Raw genomic sequence first — 22,063 nt, 5'->3', positions numbered from 1 at the left:
TTTGTTTTCAAGGGGGATTGGATGGCCGAATGGTTGGCATGGGCGTGCTTTATTATAAGGTCTGTCATTGAGTCAACTGGCATGGTTTCAATTCCCCAGTCTAACTTTGTGGGTTTTCTCCGGGTCCTCTGGTTTGCTCCCAACTGCTAGACACCCTTTATGCCCAAGCGAATTATTGAAATAAAATTGAAGCATATGTTAGTCCTGAAATGACCTAGTTTGTTTTGAGTGGACGTTAATCCCCATTTCTCTCTCTCTCTCTCTCTCTCTCTCTCTCCTGAAATGACCTAGTTTGTTTTGAGTGGACCTTTATCCCCATTTCTCTCTCTCTCTCTCTCTCTCTCTCTCTCTCTCTCTCCTTTTTGTTTTCCTAAATTATTTTAGGTTTAGCATGAGTTATTTGATTGACGGTTTGTAGACTGCTGTATAATAGAGGTAAAGATCAAGTTTGCATTTTGTGGGATTCATTTAATTTTTAATGGTAATGTGGTGTATTAAGTGAGATGAAGAAGCCTGTTGGATTTCAACAATTTCTACTTATAGAGTTATTGCCCTTGTATCACTTTAAAGAACCTTTTGTAATGTCAAATGTTATCATCTGTTAAGCTGTATGAAATTTATGTAGTTTGAATCCTATTGAATTTCAACAATTTCTAATTGAAGTATAATGTTCAAACTTGGTATAGATGTTCGTTACATGTAGGTGAGTTTCTTGACAGGGTTTGATGAAGATTATTTTCTGTTTAGCTTAAAGCGATAATTTCATATTTTTAAGTTATATTTTTAAAATGTACATGTATTAAAATAAAGCCTTAAAATAGATGGTATTTATAAACAGTCCTACTTTGTTAAAGAATAATCCTATTAATCCTATAATTCACTATTGCCAGTTGAGAAATTGGCAAAAATATCATTTTCAACTTCAAATTCAAACGTTTGAAGATAGCTACATGTATTCCATGGGGGGGGGGGGGGAGATAGAAAAACAAGGGAGGTAATTGTGTTATTATTTCCGGGTTGAATGGTTTTTAAGTGTGAGAATGATACCTATGATCATATAATAGTGAGTTGACAACTCATTGACTTTCTTACAAAAATATGAAATTCTCGCTTTAAACAACCGTCAAGTCATCCCACTTTCTGGAACACAATAAGTATAACTCGATGGTGAGTATTTCCTACTTAAAGTAGCTAAGTCTCTAACTCAATATCATCCAAAGTCTTCCACATTGAAAACACAAATTATTTGTCAATTTTAATCAACATTGATGTTGTGATCTTACCAGGAAAAGATGGCCTTCTGATATCCAATATTTAAGACAAAATAAACATTTTACCATTGGTACACAAATCGTGTACCATAATGCGTTTCAGCGCTATTTGTTTAACAAGGGACTTGAAGAACAAGGCTAGGAATTCCACAAGTCACGTCAAATGGTGACGCGATATTCTTATCTGGAGAGCATGCGCAATAGACTGGAATAACCAGACGCTAGAGATTACCATTCGATTGTGACTTCTGGCATATTTCGCCAAACATAACTGATTTGAAATTAGAGTAAAAACGGAAACGATTGAATGTAAATCAGTTTATATACATTCAGATTACATTATTATTTGTGTTGCGACCCATTTGTGTCGTTTTCTAGGTCCCAAATATTATCGATTTAGCTCCTTTAAGCATAACAGAGATAAGTAGTTTGATTAGCAGAGATTTAGAACACAATAAGTCTGCTTCTAAATGAGGGGGAGTGATGAATCTTGGTGTGTAGTTCCATTACATCAATACCTTGACCAATATAAGTTTGATAATGAACATTTTCTCCTTATTATTTAAATAAATACTTTGATTGCCACAAGCTTTATAAAAAGACAAGTAATTATTAAGTGTCAGCAATTGATTTTGAGATTGATGCTCACTGTTTGCTTGTTTATTCTGTACATGTATATGGTATTAAAATACAATAATATAATGGCCCTAGAATTGATGAATAACAACTAGTGTTTGGAACAACTAATCAATAATCTCATGTATATTACATGTAAGCCACAGCTTCTATTAACATCTTTATCATGTTGCATATGGAGGAGGATTTACAGTCTTCATTATAGTTATATCATCTAGAGATGATCACTTCAGATATTTCATGATTAAAGTGTAAGGCTGACGAAATAATCAACTCAATACGATGTAGCAAATTTACATGTCATATTTTTATTAGTCAATCTAATTAAAACACAGATCCTATTCCGTTTCGTTTTTTATATTTCAAAATTTCGTTTTACATGTCTTTACTACACTAGGATCTGGAAGTGTTGTTATATAACCAGCGTTCTGGTTGATGTGAGGGATTAGCCAATGAAACGGTCTGTTACAGCAAGTTCTTGGCATGCTGTGCCCGGAACTGTGGGTATCCCACTAGAAATTTCAATGCTGATTGGTTAATCAAATATCTGACTTCATAGGGTCATAAACGGCTTGTATGACCCCAGACAGTACCTTCCACTACAACTGGTCAGATCTTTATGTAGTTAAGGCCATCGAAAGTATAAATACGAAACATACATGTTGATCTGTATTTTAATCAGATTGTTAATTACCAGTAGATGACCTGTTTGAAGCCTTACTACTGCTTACAGCATACAGTTACTGTTTTAGTTATCTTCAAAATTAGTTTCTGTTTTCCATTACAGAATTTATTTGGGGGGGGGGGGGGTTGATGGCTGAATGTTTAGCATGTGTGCGCTGTATCATAAGGTTTGTCATTGAGTCAATTGGCGTGGTTTCGATTCCCTGATTGTACATGTACGTGGCAAGGAGTAGGGTCGTCTGTCCAACCTCATGGGTTTTCTCAGGGTCCTCTTGTTTCCTTCCACTGCTAAAGACCCTTACATGTATGCGCAAGCCTAGTTTGTGTCGAGTGGACGAAACCCCATCTCTCTCTCTCTCTCTCTCTCTCTCTCTCATTCACTCTCTCTCTCACAGAATTTATTCCATCTGTACATATTTAGATTGTTTATTCAGTATTCACTATTCACAGATGCAAGCATTGTAAATTTTGTAGGGTTTGTTTAGTGGACATGTATGCCTGTTATTAAGAAGTCATAAATAACTTCGTCCCAATTTACCTTTGACAATGAAGCCATAATAATACAATGATTTACATGTGTAAAGTTTCATTAGAGGTTATGGAATAACTAGAAATGCATTTCAGGTTTAGATATTGTATTAGAGATTCTACAGTAAACTGTTTGTGTATGGAAGGGATTAGAGCATGGCTCATAGTCATAATAATGATACTATGGGCTACACGTCATAAATATAGATTTTGAAAGAGATGGACTCATTTTTGAAAAGTATTTGGAATTATGTCCTTGGAATTGTTACAATCTGATTAAAACACAGATCCTATTTCGTTTCGTTTTTTATAGTTCAAAATTTTGTTTTACTTGTTTTTAATACACTAGGATCTGGAAGAGTTGTTATATAACCCACGTTCTGGATGATGTGAGGGATTAGCCAATGAAACGGTCTGTTACGGCAAGTTTTTGGCGTGAGGTGCACGGAACTGTGGGTAACCCACTAGAAACATCAACCCTGATTGGTTAATCAAATGTCTGACATCATGGGGCCAAAAACCGCTCGTATGACCTCTGAAGCGACCTTCAACTACAACCGGTCAGATCTTCATGTAATGTAGGACATCGAAAGTATAAAAAAACAAAACGAAATATAGATCTGTATTTTAATCAGATTGTGGAATTGTGTGACTTATACTTTGCACCCTCTACGAGTATAAAAAGTGATTTTAAAAGAAAACCAATCTTATGTCTAAGACAGTATTTTGTGCAATCATTCAATCAATGTCTTTTTATTGTAGAAGTGCCAAACACAAGTTCTCCAGGAACGTATCGACCTCCACCCAGAACTCGAGAAGTTGTAGTAAAAGGTCAAGTTATTAAACTCAAGTATTGTTTTACATGTAAAATATTTCGACCACCCAGAGCGTCACATTGTAGTCTGTGTGACAATTGTGTTGGTAAGTATGATTCTTTCTCATGAAATTTATTTGAGTCATTATATTTTTTTTTTTTAAATACTACTTACTTTATTACTTTCATTTAAAGGGACAATAACACTCTTGCTGGGTTGACAGCTCTAGAAAATAAAAAATAGCCTTATTCTAAGTACTAGATGTGTTAGTGTCCTACCTGTTGTGTAAATTATCCAAAAAAATACTATTTTACTTGTCCAGAGGGTTCAAAAATATTTCTAAATCCAAGTAACATTTGAAAAGCTTTACGTCAGGCTTTTCAAATCATTTAGTTGAATTTTTCCAATTTTTTAAATTAGGTGTGTTAAGATGAAATTTGTATAGACAATTAATTGGAATATTGTAAAATAGTACAATTTGTTGACCAGAATAAAGATTGGGACATATTATTCAGTTACAACAAGAGTGGTATTGAGCCTTTAAGACATATAATGTAAGAATTTGATAAAAAGCTGACCATTCTTGCTATAATAATGAAAAATTGATATATTATAGAAAATTTCAGTCAAATTACTTTATTCTGATCGAAGTTTGATTGTCAAGTAACATTACTGTGATAACAAAGTCTTGATTATCCATTCTTAGATTAATTTATTAAATGATGATTTTGTTTTATCCATTAAAAATCCCAACCATCCGATGTTCTAGAGAGTTGATTTTGGGTTTGTCATGGTTATAAATGTCTAAATGATAAATTTATATAACATTTGAGACCAAAAGAAAGATCTTCAAGAGGCAGATTTAGTTCTTATCATGCATCGTTAATAATACTCAGATCTTTTATGAAATAATAAATAACTGGAAAGTACATATTAAACATACATTATGCAAGAGCTAAATCTGTCTAAATATCTTTCTTTAAGCCTGAAATAAAGATATTTAGACAAATTATTATATAAATTATTAATTAGACATTAATTAACTTATCCAGACTATAATCAACTCTAGATGGCATCGCTAGCCTGCGATCTTTAGTGGATTGTGAGCCGATTTACTACATAACTTTCCTTCACAATTTAACGATTAAATGGATAATCGAGACTATGCTGTTTATCGTACTGACTTTAGTAATGAAAGGCGGAAATTCAATCGCTTTGTTCTCGGTTCATTGTGGATCAATTTGAATGAAATTTTCAGCAAATTGCCTTTTACATGTACATTATCTAGTTTTTAACTATTATAATATATCTTTAATGTCATGTTGTTATTTGATAATATACATTTCGTGACAATTTCGTCCATATTTAAAATTATGTTATCCTTTAGATTTTTAAGTACATTTCTCTGTAACATGTTATTTTGTGAATATAAGATAAGTTATTTTAATGTATACAGATATATGTCTTTTCAAAGGGACATAAATTAAACCTTAATTTTTGTATGCCTCACAGTTGACTTGTGATCTTGATAGAAACTTCAGATTTTCAAATATTTTTTTTTAAAATTTTGTGTGAAGCCTTGGGGTCATGAGAGGACAAACCTTATCAAACTTCTGTGAGTCAAGTTACTGAAAATTAATTGAAAATATAGTTTTATGACATTTATTCCACACTATACTTACTTGGATTATATAAGCTTATATTCACAGAAATGTCTGCGCAGTATCAGTCTCTTATAGATGCATGCATTATAGAATTGGCAGTGACTAACAAGAGACAGATTGCTTGTTTGATTTTAGAGACAATATACCTTACATTAAATTAAAGTTCAAAGTAAAAATGTTCATTTTGTTACATTGCTTAGAACAAATTCAATCTGATTAAAATACAGATCTATGTTTTGTTTTGCTGTTTTATACTTTCGATGGCTTACACTACATGAAGATCTGAGCAGTTGTAGTGGGAGGTTGCGTCAGGGGTCATACAAGCGACGTTTAACCCTATGACATCGGACATTTGATTAACCAATCAGCATTAATGTTTCTACTAGTGGGATACCCACAGTTCTGTGCACCACACACCAAGAACTGGCCGCAACAGACTGTTTCATTGGCTAAGCCGTCACATCAACCAGAACGTGGGTTACATAACAACTCTTCCAGATCCTAGTGTAGTAAAGAAAAGTAAAACGAAATTTTGAACTATAAAAACAGAACGAAATAGGATCTGTGTTTTAACCAGATTGGAGGGGGGTTGGATGGCTGAATGGTTAGCGTGCGCGCGCTGTATCATAAAGTCTGTCATTGAGTCGACTGGCACGGTTTCGAATCCCCGGTTGTACATGACAAGGAGTAGGGTCGCCTGTCCAACCTCGTGGGTTTTCTCCGGGTCCTCCGGTTTCCTCCCACTGCTAAAGACCCCTATGCGCAAGCGAATTATTGAAATAAAACAAAACCATATGTTAGTCCCGAAATGACCTAGTTTGTGTCGAGTGGACGTTAAACCCCATTTCTCTCTCTCTCTTTAACCAGATTGGAACAAATTGGAAAGGTGAATTGAATTAGTTACTATCAGACAGTATTCTTTACATCTACATCATTATCAGTTTAACATTTTATTGTCATGAGATGAGGGGGGTTGGATGGCCGAATGGTTAGCATCTGCACCATTATCAGTTGAACATTGCATTGTCAGGAGATGTTGAAATTGCTTAATTCTGTGGATAAGATAAAAATAATAACATGTTTTATTATATTATTTTTCAGAGAGATTTGATCATCATTGTCCGTGGGTTGGTAATTGTGTTGGAAAACGGAATTATCGCTATTTTTACCTGTTTATCTTGTCACTGTCTGTTCTGTGTATCTATATATTTGCCTGTGTATTAACACATCTTATTCTAAGTAAGTATAGTTTTTATACACTTACATTGAAATATGAATCCAAATAAAAATAGACTGAGGATATATGATAATTCAAAAAAGTAATTGAATGTCACTATGACACATACTTATGGAAGAACAATTACTTATCTATTTAGGCGATGTTTTGAAGTGTATTCTCTCAACATTTTCAATCAAGTGTAGTAACAAATACGTAGGGCAATTATATATAGACAAGCAATAAGAAAAAATCAGAAATCATGCATGACAACAACAAGATTGAGAGCATGAAAACAACATGATCAAAGGCAAGAAGCATATAAAGGATTAGTGAGGCCACTGATGATTGCCATTAGTTAACATTGGAGATATTAATAAACACTTGAAAACATTGAGAGAATACTCTTCGAAATGTCGCCTAAAGAAATAAGTATCTGTTCTTCCATAAATATGTGTTATAGTTTATTTCTCTATCCAGTCACAAAATGTCTCTAAAAGATTATGATTAATGTATATATCGTCTGTTTATTTTATGATTGTGGTGGGAGACATCAACCTCACTGATGGCTTGTTATTTCTGATGATTTCTTAATGGATTGTTACTTTTGATCAATTTTAGTGTCTTGTGAATGCTTCCATTACTTCCAAAAGAATAAATATATGAAACCCTTTTGGATTTAGCTGCAGTAGGCATATTTTTTGTTCCCTGGCAACCTATCTTTTAATTCCATAATAAGAAAATGTCAGTCAACTGTACACCTATATACAAGAAAATATGACCTGCTTTCGGAATCTTTTTACAGTAGGGGGGGTGGATGGCCGAATGGTTAGCTCGGGCGCGCTGTATCCTAAGGCCTGTCATTGAGTCAACTGGTGTGGTTTTGAATCCCTACAAGGAGTAGGGTCGCCTGTCCAATCTCGTGGGTTTTCTCCGGGTTTTGAATCCCTACAAGGAGTAGGGTCGCCTGTCCAACCTCGTGGGTTTTCTCCGGGTCCTCCGGTTTCCTCCCACTGCTAAAGACCCCTACTCGCAAACGAATTATTGAAATAAAATTAAAAACCATATGTTAGTCCTGAAATGACCTAGTTTGTGTCAAGTGAACGTTAAACCCCATTTCTCTCTCTCTCTCTCTCTTATTATGGTAATTTTGATGTTGATATATCTCCAAACTTCAACTACCCATAAAGCACTAAAGAAAGATATTTGAATAGAAAAGTAAATGAAATGGAGTTTAACGTCCTACTTTTCTGCACCAACTGGGCTTTTAGTTATGATACAATTTTTAAAAAAACAAGAATCAATCATTCAATTTAACCATTAATTAAATCAAAAAATGTTAGCTCTGGGAATAGAATGTTTAAACTTTTATTCATTAGCAGATACGTGTCTGAAACAGAATATTAAATGAGAACTTTGTCATTTCTATAAACATTTGCTAAATTTTACAACAATTTCTATTTCAGGAGCCCAAAATGATAATTTCTTAAATGCAATGAAGGAATCGCCAGCCAGATATCCTTTGAAAATACAATATATTAATGCCATTGATTATTTTCTTCTCTATAAACATTGAAACTTTGGAAATGGGTTATGTCTGTCTGCCGATCAGTCACACCTTTTGAAATGTGTTATGTCTGTCTGCCGATCAGTCACACCTTTTGAAACACAATAACTCTGCTGCTTATTGAGGTAGAATACCCACTGAATCTGATTTCTCACACAGCGAGCTAGTGTATAACCTTGTTTCAAGTATACACTGGGTATTTCATTATATATTATATTCAAAACCATAAAGACCCCTGTAGAATAAGTCTAGGCCCACGGTGGTCTTCAACTGGTGGACTTATTGATTGCTAGATGCTTTATAAAAAAATGAAATGAAATATTTTCTAAAGTCCTACATTTCTGCTTCAACTGGGCTTATGAAGACGGACGTACGCCATACAGTTTGCTGTGAGAGGAATTTTGCTCGTACAGTGGCACTACTGCCTACTCTTACATCGATTTCCAACTTTTAAGGGATCTTTTACATGCACGACAATGTACATTTGTCCTTGTTTTTTTGTCCCATCCGAATGACTATACATTGTCCTTTGCCAGGTCCTCTGTCCTGCACAACTGGCAAGGGGGAACCGCATTGGAAAAACCCAATGGGACGTCCAGGTTAATGAGTTAATTATAAAAAGATAATGTGCAAATAATTGATGTATATCATCTATCTGTTGGAGGATTAAGGCAGGGGACATTAGCCTTAATGATTTGTTTTGATTGGAACAGTCACATATCAGATCTTTTATTATAATTTTATATTAATGACATTAACTTAATATCTTTCATAGTAATTTGATAACATTGTAATATAATTTTTCTTAATAATTAGTACTATTGTAGAAGCCATTATTTGTTTCTTCTCAGTCTGGTCCATAATTGGTCTAGCTGGCTTTCACACATATTTGGCTACATCAGAACAAACCACAAATGAAGATGTAAGTACATATATATGTATGGCTATCTCTAATTAAACATACATTATTCAAGATATTAATTAACTTATCCAGACCATAATCAACTCTCGATGGCATCGCTAGGCTGCGATGTTTATTGGATTAGGTTTCCGATTTGCTGTTCGACTTCAATTCATAATTAAATAATGAACTGGATAATCAAGACTATGTTTTTTATCCCACCGACTTCAGTAATGATGATCAAGGCTAGGCCGAAAATTCAATCGCTAAAATCTCATTTCATAGTGGATCAATTTGACTGAAATTTTCCGCATATTCCCTTTACAGTATCTAGTTTTTAACTATTATAGTGAGAAATGCCAGCACTTTATCTAATCTCCCATAATGTATCTTTAACTGTCTGTAATTAATTTATCACATTAGAACCCTAAATACTGTGCCATTCATCAGATTAGATTTTTGAAACTTTCCTCTCGCATTCCTTTGAGAATCAAGTACAAATATAAAGGACATTTATGTGATTAATAAATGGATTTAAAGTTTTTGCTTGGATGACTTTTTGAATATTTTCCCAAATTGCTTTTTTCTAGCCAAAAGTTAATAAAATAAGTTACACCTTAGGGCATCCTCGTCTATTTGTCAATGTTATTCTATGTAATTATGAACATTGTTCAGTTATTTACTACCATCGACTCCCCGGTTGTACGTGACAAGGAGTAGGGTCACCTGTCTATCCTTTTGTGTTTTCTCCAGGCCCTCCGGTTGTCCAGTTATTTACCACCAAGTTTTGTCCTCTATTAGCAGTCGTTGTTATTTGTATTTTAGAGGAGAGCCGAAAAAAGCTCTCCTAAATCAACAGATTGAATAAATCGCTCCCCTAAAATAGCTCTCCCAGTTTCGATAAGAAAAATGGTTTAGAAATTAAGGAGAGTAATCTGATATTAAGGAGAGTGCTTATTTGTATGTATGGGAAATGGTTCTGAAGATCAACAACTGCATGTTATGGGGTCATTCCTGGATTCATAAATGATATAAACCCCCAATGACTTTTTAAAGGAGAGTGAGTTTCAAACCTCCCCTCGGTCGACATTCCGGTGAGTGGCAGGCGCTCAAGAGCCATTGCTCGCCTTAAAAAAACAATGACTGTATTAGATAACTTGATGCCTGAATATTAATATTGTATAAAATGTGCTTTTCAGATTAAAGGTTCGTTTACAGCAAAAAGAGGACAAGATAATTTTAATCCATATAGTAAAGGCTCTATCATTAAGAACTGTATGACAGTGTTATGTGGACCAACAGCACCAAGGTATTGTACTTTTCTCAGTTAAGCATCTATATTAAATCGGGAACCACGGTGGCTAAGTGGCTGGCTTGCTAGTCTGGAGGTCACGTGTTCGATCACTGCATTGGCCAAGAAAGTTCATCAGGATTTTCTGACGTGGTTACCCCTTGTCATTGGTGCAGGACGGAGGGCCTGACAAGGACAGCTGTCTAGTCGTTCGGATGAGATGAAAAACCGAGGTCCCATGTACACATTGGTGTGCACGCAAAAGGTCCCTTGGCATTTGGAATTCGATATAAGAGTAGGCCATAGTGCCGCTGCCTGGGCAAAATTTGCCTCATAGCACACTGTATGGTGTATGCCTGTCTTCATTAGCCCAGTCGAAGTAGAACAGTAGGATGTTAAAGACCATATTATTTCATTTCTATCAAATCAGAATTAATAAATAGAATAATTGGGATTCAATGACATTAAGTTGAAATTAATTGTTATTTATGTTTTATTATTAGTTTACTTGATAGAAGAGGTTTTGTGGTACCAGAGGTATCCCAGGCTTTAGTTGTACAAGTTAGTGAAAACCCAGAGAAGGAACACAATTCTGTTAATGTTCGTCATGAATATTATGGTTCTACAAATATTACTAATCAAAAGGTCAGTGTTCTAGGAGATATTATATCTGAAGAGTCCAGGGGAAGAACGATCTAAGTCACATTTTTGTCTTTTAGCATAAAAGGCAAAACAGATTTTTGGTAGAGAAAGCTTAACGAGAACAGAACAACAAGTGGGCTTAATTACAACCATAATTACCAGTACAACTAACTTCCACTTTTTAGCCAAATTAAGGTCAAATAAATAGAATTGACTTGACTTGTATTTGTCCTGGAGGCCATTTCAGAAGGGCCTTGGTTCGATGTGACTCCGATTGTTTTTACCTGAAATTGATTGTTCCATAGAAAGCTTATACAAATTGCTACCAGATGGCGCCATTAACTGGGGTTCGTTGAAAAAGTGACTTATATCGTTCTTCCCTGGGGCTCTTCATCTTTAATAGCAATCTAATTTTGTTGAACTTATTTCCAACTAAATTTTTAGCATTTAGGGAATTTATTTATTATTCTATGAAACAGATACATCCGTGACAAAAATACAAACTGATTGAATTATGATATGCCATGAATAATCTGCTTCTTAAGGATAAATCATGAAAACCAGCAAAAATTACACAATGTACGCATGTTTATTTCCAATGGGGTTTGTAAAGGAACAAATAAGTTTAGTAGGTACTGTGTAAAAATAATTTATGTACACCCGTACACTTTATCATGATGTGTCTGTGATAGTGTGAAAAAGTTCAAATCACTAATGATACCACTGTTTAATTAGGAACATATTCTTAAAAATGCCTTCCCGCGTATAAACTGTGTGATTTGGTGATATATTTGGACTAAAAACATACTTATCTTTCAAACGTTTGCTTCAAATCACTCTCAAAACATTTTAATTGGGAAAAAAAAACATCATGCAATAGAAATGTATTTTAAGCAGACCTGTTTGTCACGTAACTTGATTTGGGGAGCGTCCATTTTCGGATTGTATTTGTCGTTATTTACTGTCCATTTACCATATATATCAAAGCCTTAGTAAATTTTTGGATTATCTTCTGCTAACTTCTTTTTCCGACTTTTTTTCCCAGAGTCTGTTGTATGGTTAAACCCCTCACTTTTCCCACAATTGCCAGCCATTCGATCAAGAAATAATAAGCACTCCCTAAATCAAGCTGGTAGACAATAAGCCATCAAGTTGTCAGTTAGTGATACCCTGACATTTTTGCCAAGTGCTTGCCCCATCAGTGTTTTTCAGGGAATCCAGTATTTTTCTAGTAAGATTGGGTGTCTCTACTTTCCATGTACATGTACCAAATTTGTCATACTTTTATTGGAAATAACTGCCCTATAAATACTTTTCTGAGAATGCATCTTTAATAGTTGAAAGAGTCTAACACTGAAGGAGTGATTAGCCCTACAGCAGTACAGCCTTTAGTGTTGAGAAAATATAGAAAGTCTGTAGATATATAAATAATGCTGGTGAATGCTATATTTTGATGTTTTAATATTTTAAATTTGAATCACGGTAAATGAACAATACTGAATGTGGTTACCATCAAAATGTATGCCAAAATTCCGATCAGAGCAGATTTCTGATTATCACCCAGATTCAAGCATGGCAACATGGCTGATGTATAAAGTAGATAAATTATATTATTAATTGTAGACAAATAGTACAGGAATGAATACAGCTGATGATACTAACAGTGAAAGTAAAAACGTAGCTAAAAGAGAAATGATAACGTATCAAACACCAGATGGTACAGTTAACAGTAAGCTTCCTCCTAATAGTGGTAAGTCTTTACTATTCATTTATTAAAGGCAACTCAAGTTTCAACATTACACAATTTCAAATTTAAGCATTCATTGAAAATAATCTCAATATGGCCATGAAAATATTCGGGTTCTTAGATAATGGCTGCATTATCTTAACTAAAGATAAAATCCAAATTTTAGTAGATACTTCAATTTTGATTGGCTAAGCACTAAAATCAATCTAATATTATCCAATCAAATTACTAAAATTTGGATTTTATCTTAATTAAAATTTCGTGAAACAGGCCCCTGTTTGTATCTTCGGTTACAGGAAGTAAATCTATAAAAAATTGTCGAAGAACCAAATCAATTTTTTGGTATAGCTTAAAAGCTATGAGAAAATGTTTTGTGTATGGCTGAGACAGTTGTTTTGTAAGAATCAATTATCTTCCTTATAGTAGGAATTAACTAAAGTCAACAACTAGTCTACTAAAATTAACAATCAATTAACAACCATTTATAAAACTGTTATATTATATAGGCGGTGGTCCTCCAACATGCACAGGTAAATATATAAATAATAAATAGAGAACTTATAACATGATCAATGATCAGAACTTTCGTATTAAAATCTTTTTAGTCTGACAATTTTGATTTTTTCCAGACTCCATTTTAAAGGCTCAATACCACTCTTGTTGTAACTAAATAATATGTCCCAATCTTTATTCTGGTCAACAAATTGTACTATACTATTCAAAAAAAGTAGGGGATATTTGATTTTGGGGGCATAATACTAAAATATGCAAATGACTACGAAAAAAGTCACTATAGAACCTAACAGAAGAAACATTTCCAGTTACATGTGACGCCCAAACGCACCAATAGCTACCGCATGGAATGCAGGTGATGCTTGGGATCATCATGGGGGTCCAACCCAAGATTTGCACGACTCTGACTTTGAATGTTACAGTCATTGTGGCATTGAATTCCAGGGTGGAAACATCAGTTTAATTGTTTTAGTGACCAGAAAACAAATTTTGATATGCGTCGGCTTACCCAAAATGAAAGGTTACGTGCCCTTGGCATGCTACAGATCGGCACAACACAGGCGGTTGTGGCGCGGACGATGAATGTTTCTCAGTCTGTCATAAGCAGGCTATGGTCCAGATACCGTGATACACAATCTGTACAGGACAGACCACGCTCAGGTCGACCAAGGGCGACAACTCAAGCCCAGGATCGATTTATCCGTACCTTGGCCTTGAGAAATCGTGTCATCACAGCAAATCAGATCAGCGCTCGTCTTCAAACAGACACTGGTGTGAGAGTGAGTGGCCAGACGATTCGGAATCGACTGCATAGGGGTCACCTTCGCGCCCGACGTCCTCGCGTGATCCCTTGTTTGAGAGATCATCACATTCAGGCAAGACGTCGTTGGTGTAGGGATCGTCAACACTGGGATAATCGACGCTGGAGCAATGTGATGTTTTCAGATGAGTCAAGGTTTACTGTTGATTTTTTGGACAGACGTAGGAGGGTGTGGCGTCGTCGAAAACGAGCGCTTCCAAGACGTTAACGTCATCAGACATGATCGATTTGGGGGTGGTTCTGTTATGGTGTGGGGAGGCATCACTGTTGCTGGAAGAACGGCTTTACATGTTGTTGCAGGGCGTGTTACAGGCCAGTACTACCGGGACAACATCTTGGCAGTCCATGTTGAGCCGTTCGCACGACGTCATGGCCGCCGTTTCATCTTCCAGGATGACAACGCAAGATGTCACAGGGCCAGGATCGTTACAGGTTACCTCCAACAACAGAACATCACCACATTACCTTGGCCAGCACTGAGTCCCGACCTCTCCCCCATCGAGCATGTCTGGGACATGCTTGGACAGAGGTTACGTCAACGTCAACAACGTCCTGCCAATGTCCAAGAACTTGCTGCTGCGTTGCAACAGGAATGGGACAATCTGGACCAAAATGACCTTAGACGTCTCATTAGGAGTATGCCACGTCGGATCAATGCTTGTTTGGCAAACAGAGGAGGATTTACCCGTTACTGACTTGGTTGTGATGCTGTGGTAACTTTGCTGTTTGACCCCGGGTATCATTTTACCCTTATAATGGTCAGTCTGTGCCTTACTTAGTCTAACGATCATTTGGAATAAATCGATGAATGTGAACTTCATTTCATTTTGTCATTTGTTTCTTCGTCAGTTTCATTAGGTGACTTTAATAACACTTAAAAATCAAATATCCCCTACTTTTTTTGAATAGTATATTTTACAATATTCCAATTAATTGATGATACAAATTTCATCTTAACACACCTAATTTGAAAAATTGGAAAAATTCAACTAAATGATTTGAAAAGCCTGTCGTAAAGCTTTTCAAATGTGACTTGGATTTAAAAATATTTTTGAACCCTCTGTACAAGTATAATAGGATTTAATGGATAATTTACACAACAGGTAAGACACTAACACATCTAGTACTTAGAATAAGGCTATTTTTTTATTTTCTGGAGCTGTCAAGCCAGCAAGAGTGTTATTGTCCCTTTAAGAGTGTAATTAATGGTGTGATTTTTAAATGAACTTAAAATGGCGACCATTGATAAAAATGAGAGTCTTAGTACAAATGTCAGGCACTTGTTAGCAATACTGAAAGAATACTGTCTGAGTCATGTCGTTTGAGCGTGTTTATTTATTAACTGTATGTCAATTTCACTTCCAATATGACATAGATAGAGAGAAAGTTATCTATCACAGAAATAAATAGAGATAATTTTATCACTTTGGCCAAACAGTATATATGCTGGAAGCACCATTTATAATAAGTTGAACATTATATGAGTACAGCATGTGAAAATTAAAACATCTTGAATTTCAATTCTAAAAATGTTGCGCTTGGGGCAGTAATTTAATAAATAGGTACCATATGAGCTTTTATCGCTTAAAGGGAAGACCTCTGTTCGAAGAAATTATGCTTTCTATATTATAAGTAGAATGGGTCAAGAAGTACCCAAACAGTAAAATCGCATGCTACAATTTTTTTTTTTTGTATTTTTGTTTTTCTTTTTTTGTATTAATTTTTGTTGTAGATCTTTGTGGCAAGTGATTGTCGTTTCTTTTGTTCTCTTTCATAGATCTATATGTATTAGCTAAATCATCCTCCTTAGTATTTTAATTTTGTTGGATTAACTTACCAGAAATTGGGATTGATATCAGAATATATTATACAATCTATCATCCTTTTTTTTCTTTTTTTTTTATACGCCCACATTGAAATGTCGTCGTATTTTGTCGTCGCCCCCGTCCGTCCGGCGGTCCGGCGTCCACAATTGCTTGTGGACGCTCTAGAGGCTAAAGTTAATATCCGATTGACTTTATACACAGTGTTTAAGGTCATGAGACAAAAAAAGCCTATTGATTTTTAGCAATTACTGCCAGAGTTATGGCCCTTGATCACTTTGAAAAATCTTGTGGACGCTCAAGAGGCCAAAGTTAATATCCGATTGACTTTAAATTTATAATCAGATTTTAGTGTATTATAAATGTTTCATTACCGAAAATTAAAAATATGCGACAACTCTTGTTGACTGCCCGGACGATTTAGCTGCTGTGGGCGAATGTTTCGTTGCCTGGCAACCTATCTTTATCATATTCAGATGAAACTTAAAACATATCTTTATATCCCAAAGATCTATGTCCCTTTTGATATTTGTGCATTTCAGACCATAACTTTTGGATTATTGCCCCTGATTGTACAAAAAATCATGTTTGTTTTTAGCTTGTTCTCTATCCATCTCTTGCAAAATGTGGGCGTATCCTGCCTGGCAACCGCTGGGGTTTATTTTAATACAAATCTATGAACTCTAATTTTAAAGTTCAATATTTGGATATGTTGATCAAAAAGAAGAAAATACCCCCCCCCCCCTCCCAAAAAAAACCCCCCAACGAATTACTGAATATCTATTTAATTCTATTCTATTCTTTCTATTGATTATATGACCTGTGTTATATTATATCTAGTGATTTTTTGTTGGACAGTAGTTTCTGTTATTTTTATTAGTTTTAAGTTGGATGGTGTGGTGTTATGATATGTTTATTAGTTTTAAGTTATATGGTGTGGTGTCAGGTTATTTTTATTAGTTTTAAGTTGTGTGGTGTTATGTTATTTTTATCTCGTATGTAAAACTGTATTTATTTCAGCCCTAAGAAGTCCTCCAATAAAATATCCATTTTCTGTTGCAATTTTATTTTAACCTCATTGTTTTTTTATGGATCATTTTATCAAGGAAGTTTTCGTGATACGTTTCCTTTAATGTATCTAATCTATAAATATTGAATACAATTATTTCTTTAACCGTTATCTATGTATCGTTCGATTAGATGAAATATACTTAGTAGATTGATTCTTAGAAACAATTGTTTTTCTTTGTAACCGTAATGGCTGTTTAATTAACATGATTAATTAACAATGACCCTTTCATGTACTAAATTGATTAACACTTAGATACTTGCTTGTGATGTTTATGTGACATGCATCATGTGACATGCATCATGTATCTGGATGATGAGTATTCAGTTTTAAACGTTCAAAATATAAAAAACTGTATAAGAGAAGTATACATTGTAACCTAGGTTATCATTTAATCTTGTGTATTTAGCACTAATTTCTTTCACATTTGTTTAATATCAAATCTTCTTTTAAAAATTTGTAAAAATCATTTAAAATCACCAAAAATCATCTAATTTGTACTTGCGTCCAGTTTAAAGCTGACCATTCAATTTTGATAATGAGTGTCCAATTTACTAGTGTTTAATTTCTCGATCACTGTTAAAAAATAAACAATTGATATTGATGTATGATGACTTATTTTTGAACAGTGGTCAGGAAATATTAAATGCCTGTAAATTGAACACTCATTATCAGAATTAATCAGTCAGCTTTAAACTGGACAGTAGTACAAATTAGATTTTTTGGGGTGATTTAAAATGATTTTTACGAATTTTTAAACAAAGATTTGATATTGAACGAATGTCAAAGAAATTAGTGCTAGATACACAAGATTAAATGATACCCGGGTTACAGTTATATGTTTTTATAATGAGGTAATATTTTTGGGAAAGTAAAATATTACTTGTACTTGTGGGTTTTTAACTGAAAACTTTCTGTCATTAACTAATCATCTTACTAATATTTGCACATTTATTCCCCTTAATCAACAGGCCGCAAAAACCACATATGGGATATGACACTCAATCAACTTAATTATATGGGTAAGCAAATGTCTTTAAAGTGAAAGTCTCTATTATCTAGGATTTCAACTTGCAGTCAGAGTTGAACAAGAATAGGGAATTAAAGCAATATACTGTATTTGACATAACAACTGTCTGTTTGTTTTAAATTTAATACAGTTGATGGTGTAGTGTATCTTACAGGGAGGTTAGACCAAAAAAATATTATAGTTTATGATATATGTGCTGTTCCCATAAAACCAGGCTCTTGGTCATTTTTTTGATATAAAAATAGAGCTGGTAGCATATTTGAATAGTCCACAGCCTAAGTTTTCCAAAAATCAAATTCTTTTTAAATTTTTCGTATCATCTGGAGTTGAGATCGACTCATTCACAGCAACAAGAAGGCATACAGTTTATGATTTTGTGCCCGTAGTACAAAATGAATTCTGCGACAAGCGCCTGGTTTTGTGGTAGTGGGTCACATATTATGAGAGGGTTGGGGCTTAGCAGTTCTTATGTCTAATACAGTATGTCTGTATTCTTAAAGAGTCTTTCACTTTAAAACTGCATGCTATTGGTGTTGTCTGAAAATAATTTTGATAGTTTTACACTAGAGAGGTTTCACAATTTAAACATAATACATACAGTTTATATACATAAAACTGTATACATTCAGGCCATTTTACATAAATAACAATGTGTAAAACAGTAGGCAGCATTATCAAGTCAGGCCCTGACATAACAAAGCATTCTCAGACTTGAGTTACAAATTTACACAACTTTCAATCACTGTTTATGAGAAATATCTTGGATCCAGAAAAACAAAATTTTCCACATAGTTTCTTATTGATGTATTTGATACATTAAAACAACAAAAGTTTTATAAAGGCCTATATTTTAGTTAAAGAAAGGCAAACAATTTTGAGTAAATTCTTAACTTAAAGTCTTAGAATACTTTGTGAACTCCTGGTCTGATCTCTTGTCTCTTGTTTTACAGTTTTGAACTCAAGTGATGATTTATTGCAATTAATTACAAGTATTCGCTGTGAAACCTGTCTAGCATTTATTTCTACGGATTTTTAGAAAGTATTTGTATTTATATCCCAGCTATGGTCAGTGACACCTGTCCATTCTACTTTACTAACCCCTTGGTCCATTCGTTCCCTTGATGATCTCATTGGCCATGTACGTTGATTCTACAAACCATTCGAAAACCAGTTTACATACCAGGAATAACAGTTTGTTTTTACGTTTATATCAGCTGGATACATGGATACAATGCATAATAGAATAAAGTCAATTCTCTCAAACCTCATTCAGCCAGACTCGTTGGACTAGTCTGCTGATATAAACTGTTACATCTTTTCCCTTCTGGAATCAAGCTCGTAATCTCTCAAGAATCTAATGAAAGTCTGTCTTAAAAGTTTACCATGATTTCTTTTATAGGACTCGTGGATATCACGCACAGAGTAAGCTACTCATGACCCTGAACATGTGCAATTACTGATTATGATTGGTTACTTTAGCCAAATGATGCAATTAGTAAATTTCCAAGCAGGTGTATTTTATTGACACATACAACCAGCTATGTTTTGGTTCTGTAACTCTTTTTATGTGTCAACCTGTCACTTATTCACTAAGTTGAATTACAATACTACTTATATGTGAATCTACTAACTTGCCAAAGATATTAATTAATACAATATAATGCTATCATTATTTATAAGAGCAAAAATTCTAGCAATATTAATACATTATTTCCCTTCGCCCACTCGCTTTCTATATATGGAATTTTTTTATTGGTCAAAAATAATATTAAGGGTGGATAATTTGACTATGTGTCTCCCCTGTTAATGGACCCAGGGGTTAGTGTAGTAGAATGGAACAATATCACTGGGATTACCGAGGATGTGCTATGGTTGGATTGGGCATTAACCATTCAGGTTCAGAAAAAATGATCTGTAAAAAAGAAGCGGGTCATATTCAGTTGATTACAAGTTAAACAGGCATTATGCAAGAGCTAAATCTGCTTATTGCAGGTCTTTCTTTAGGCCTGAAATGTTACATAAACTATTAATTAACTTACCAAGACCATAGTCAACTCTTGATGCCATTGTATGACTGCAATATTAAACATACATTATGCAAGAGCTAAATCTGTCTATTTCAGGTCTTTCTTTAGGCCTGAAATGCCTATCCTGGCCATAATCAACTCTAGATGACAGGGCTAGCCTGCGATCTTTAGTGGATTGTAAGCCGATTTACTGCATAACTTTCCTTCTCGATTAAACGATTAAATGGATAATCGAGACTATGCTGTTTATCGTACTGACTTTAGTAATGATGACCGAGGCTTATGGGAATTTCAGTTGCTTAGTTCTCGGTTCATAGTGGATCAATTTGAATGAAATTTTCACCAAATTGCCTTCTACATTATCTAGTTCTTAACTATTATAGTAAGAACTGCCAACTCGTTACCGAATCTCCCATAATGTATCTTTAACTTACCAAGACCATAATCAACTCTTGATGCCATTGTATGACTGCAATATTAAGTAGATTTAAATATACATTGTGGTTGACGCGGTTACCGTGAAAATTGATAATAGAGACTTTATTTATTATTGTAACAACAGTAGTAATGACAGTCGAGTCTAGACTACAATTATATCACCAATATCTTAGTTCAGAGTGATGTAATTGACTGAAATTTTCAACATATTCTCTTCTCATTATCTTTTTTTTTTTTTAACAAATATAGCTAGATCTGTCAGCTTTTTATTTAATCTTACCTAATGCTGTTTTAATTAAACTTTGCCTTTGTTATAGATAATCAATTGGGTAATAAGTTGACCCGTTTTCAGCTTTTTATAGTTGTTCAGAGAAATGCCATTCACTTTTTTTTATGATGACAATCTCTCTTATTCTTCAGATCAATTCAAATGCACCTCCACACATGTGTGTTAAAGATCCTATTCTTTCTTTACAACCCTATTATATTTTGATTTTGATTCCCCCGTTGTACATGACAAGGAGTAGGGTCGCTGTGGGCATATGTTTCGTTGCATCTTTAGCATTTATTTGTCTGTAATTTAAATGATGAATATGAATTTTGCTCTTTTATATCCTGTAAATTGTGCTTTAACTCTTTTGCCTACCAAGTTAATTTCTATGCAGTATCCAAGGTAAATGGACCATGAACACAATATTTAAACAGATAATCCTACATAAATTGGCGTTTGACAATAAATATATAACGTTTTCATGACCCGTCGAGTTTATTTTAGTTCTGAGCATTGTCTCCCTGACCATATTTGATTCTTCCACTTTTGTTATGAATTAATCTTCTACACAAATATAATTTAAAAGTTTATAACTAAGTCAAAGCGGAGTATAAAACGAAGGCCGGACTTCAGCAGAAAAAAGTATCGACTTATACCCTAAGAAATACGGTAGTCAGAATCAGTAGGGTTTATTCTTATTGAAACATCTTTGTGTAATTAGATTAGGTAATAAAGTTCCTTTTTGTTTCTAAGCACAAAGCTGCTATTTGGTTCTTTTAAACTTGCGATGGGTACATTTTTTCTAAATAAATACAATTTCCAACACTTCACTGAGATAAAGAATAATCTTCAACTTCTTTTCGTTTGTGAGATTTTATTGACTTCCGGAGGCCATTTAATTATCCATAGCCAATCAGATGCCAATTCCCTAGCAACGTAACTGTAAGCCCATTTTATTTGCACCATTTTGTGAAGTTTGGAACTGAATTAGTAGGCACTTAACGCAAAACAATCAAACCCTCTTGATATAAGTTATACAAAGTTGAAAATGTTGGTATTCAATTTAATCACCTTTTGATGTTGGGATCAGTGTCAGTCAGTTTAAATTGG

The 22,063-nt window shown here is 34.3% G+C and overlaps 1 protein-coding gene across 3 annotated transcripts in view; it reads left to right on the top strand.

The window, feature by feature from the left end:
* LOC126809701 (palmitoyltransferase ZDHHC14) overlaps positions 1–22,063 on the top strand; it is a 32,372-nt gene that overhangs the window by 4,662 nt on the left and 5,647 nt on the right. Inside the window, exons 3-11 of one of the 3 annotated variants that reach the window (XM_050534434.2) lie at positions 3,882–4,040; positions 6,700–6,837; positions 8,281–8,329; positions 9,201–9,303; positions 10,482–10,591; positions 11,077–11,218; positions 12,839–12,965; positions 13,469–13,492; positions 18,159–18,209. In XM_050534434.2, coding sequence (XP_050390391.2) covers positions 3,882–4,040; positions 6,700–6,837; positions 8,281–8,329; positions 9,201–9,303; positions 10,482–10,591; positions 11,077–11,218; positions 12,839–12,965; positions 13,469–13,492; positions 18,159–18,209 — 903 coding nt within the window. The remainder of the gene's footprint in view (positions 1–3,881; positions 4,041–6,699; positions 6,838–8,280; positions 8,330–9,200; positions 9,304–10,481; positions 10,592–11,076; positions 11,219–12,838; positions 12,966–13,468; positions 13,493–18,158; positions 18,210–22,063) is intronic. The other 2 variants (XM_050534435.2, XM_050534436.2) reach the window with 2 other exon arrangements.

The sequence above is a fragment of the Patella vulgata genome, chromosome 2, assembly GCF_932274485.2.
Source record: "Patella vulgata chromosome 2, xgPatVulg1.2, whole genome shotgun sequence".
Classification (NCBI taxonomy): Eukaryota; Metazoa; Mollusca; class Gastropoda; family Patellidae; genus Patella; species Patella vulgata.
The sequence above is the reverse complement of the archived record's forward strand: the minus strand, read 5'-3'. Positions and strand labels throughout refer to the sequence as shown.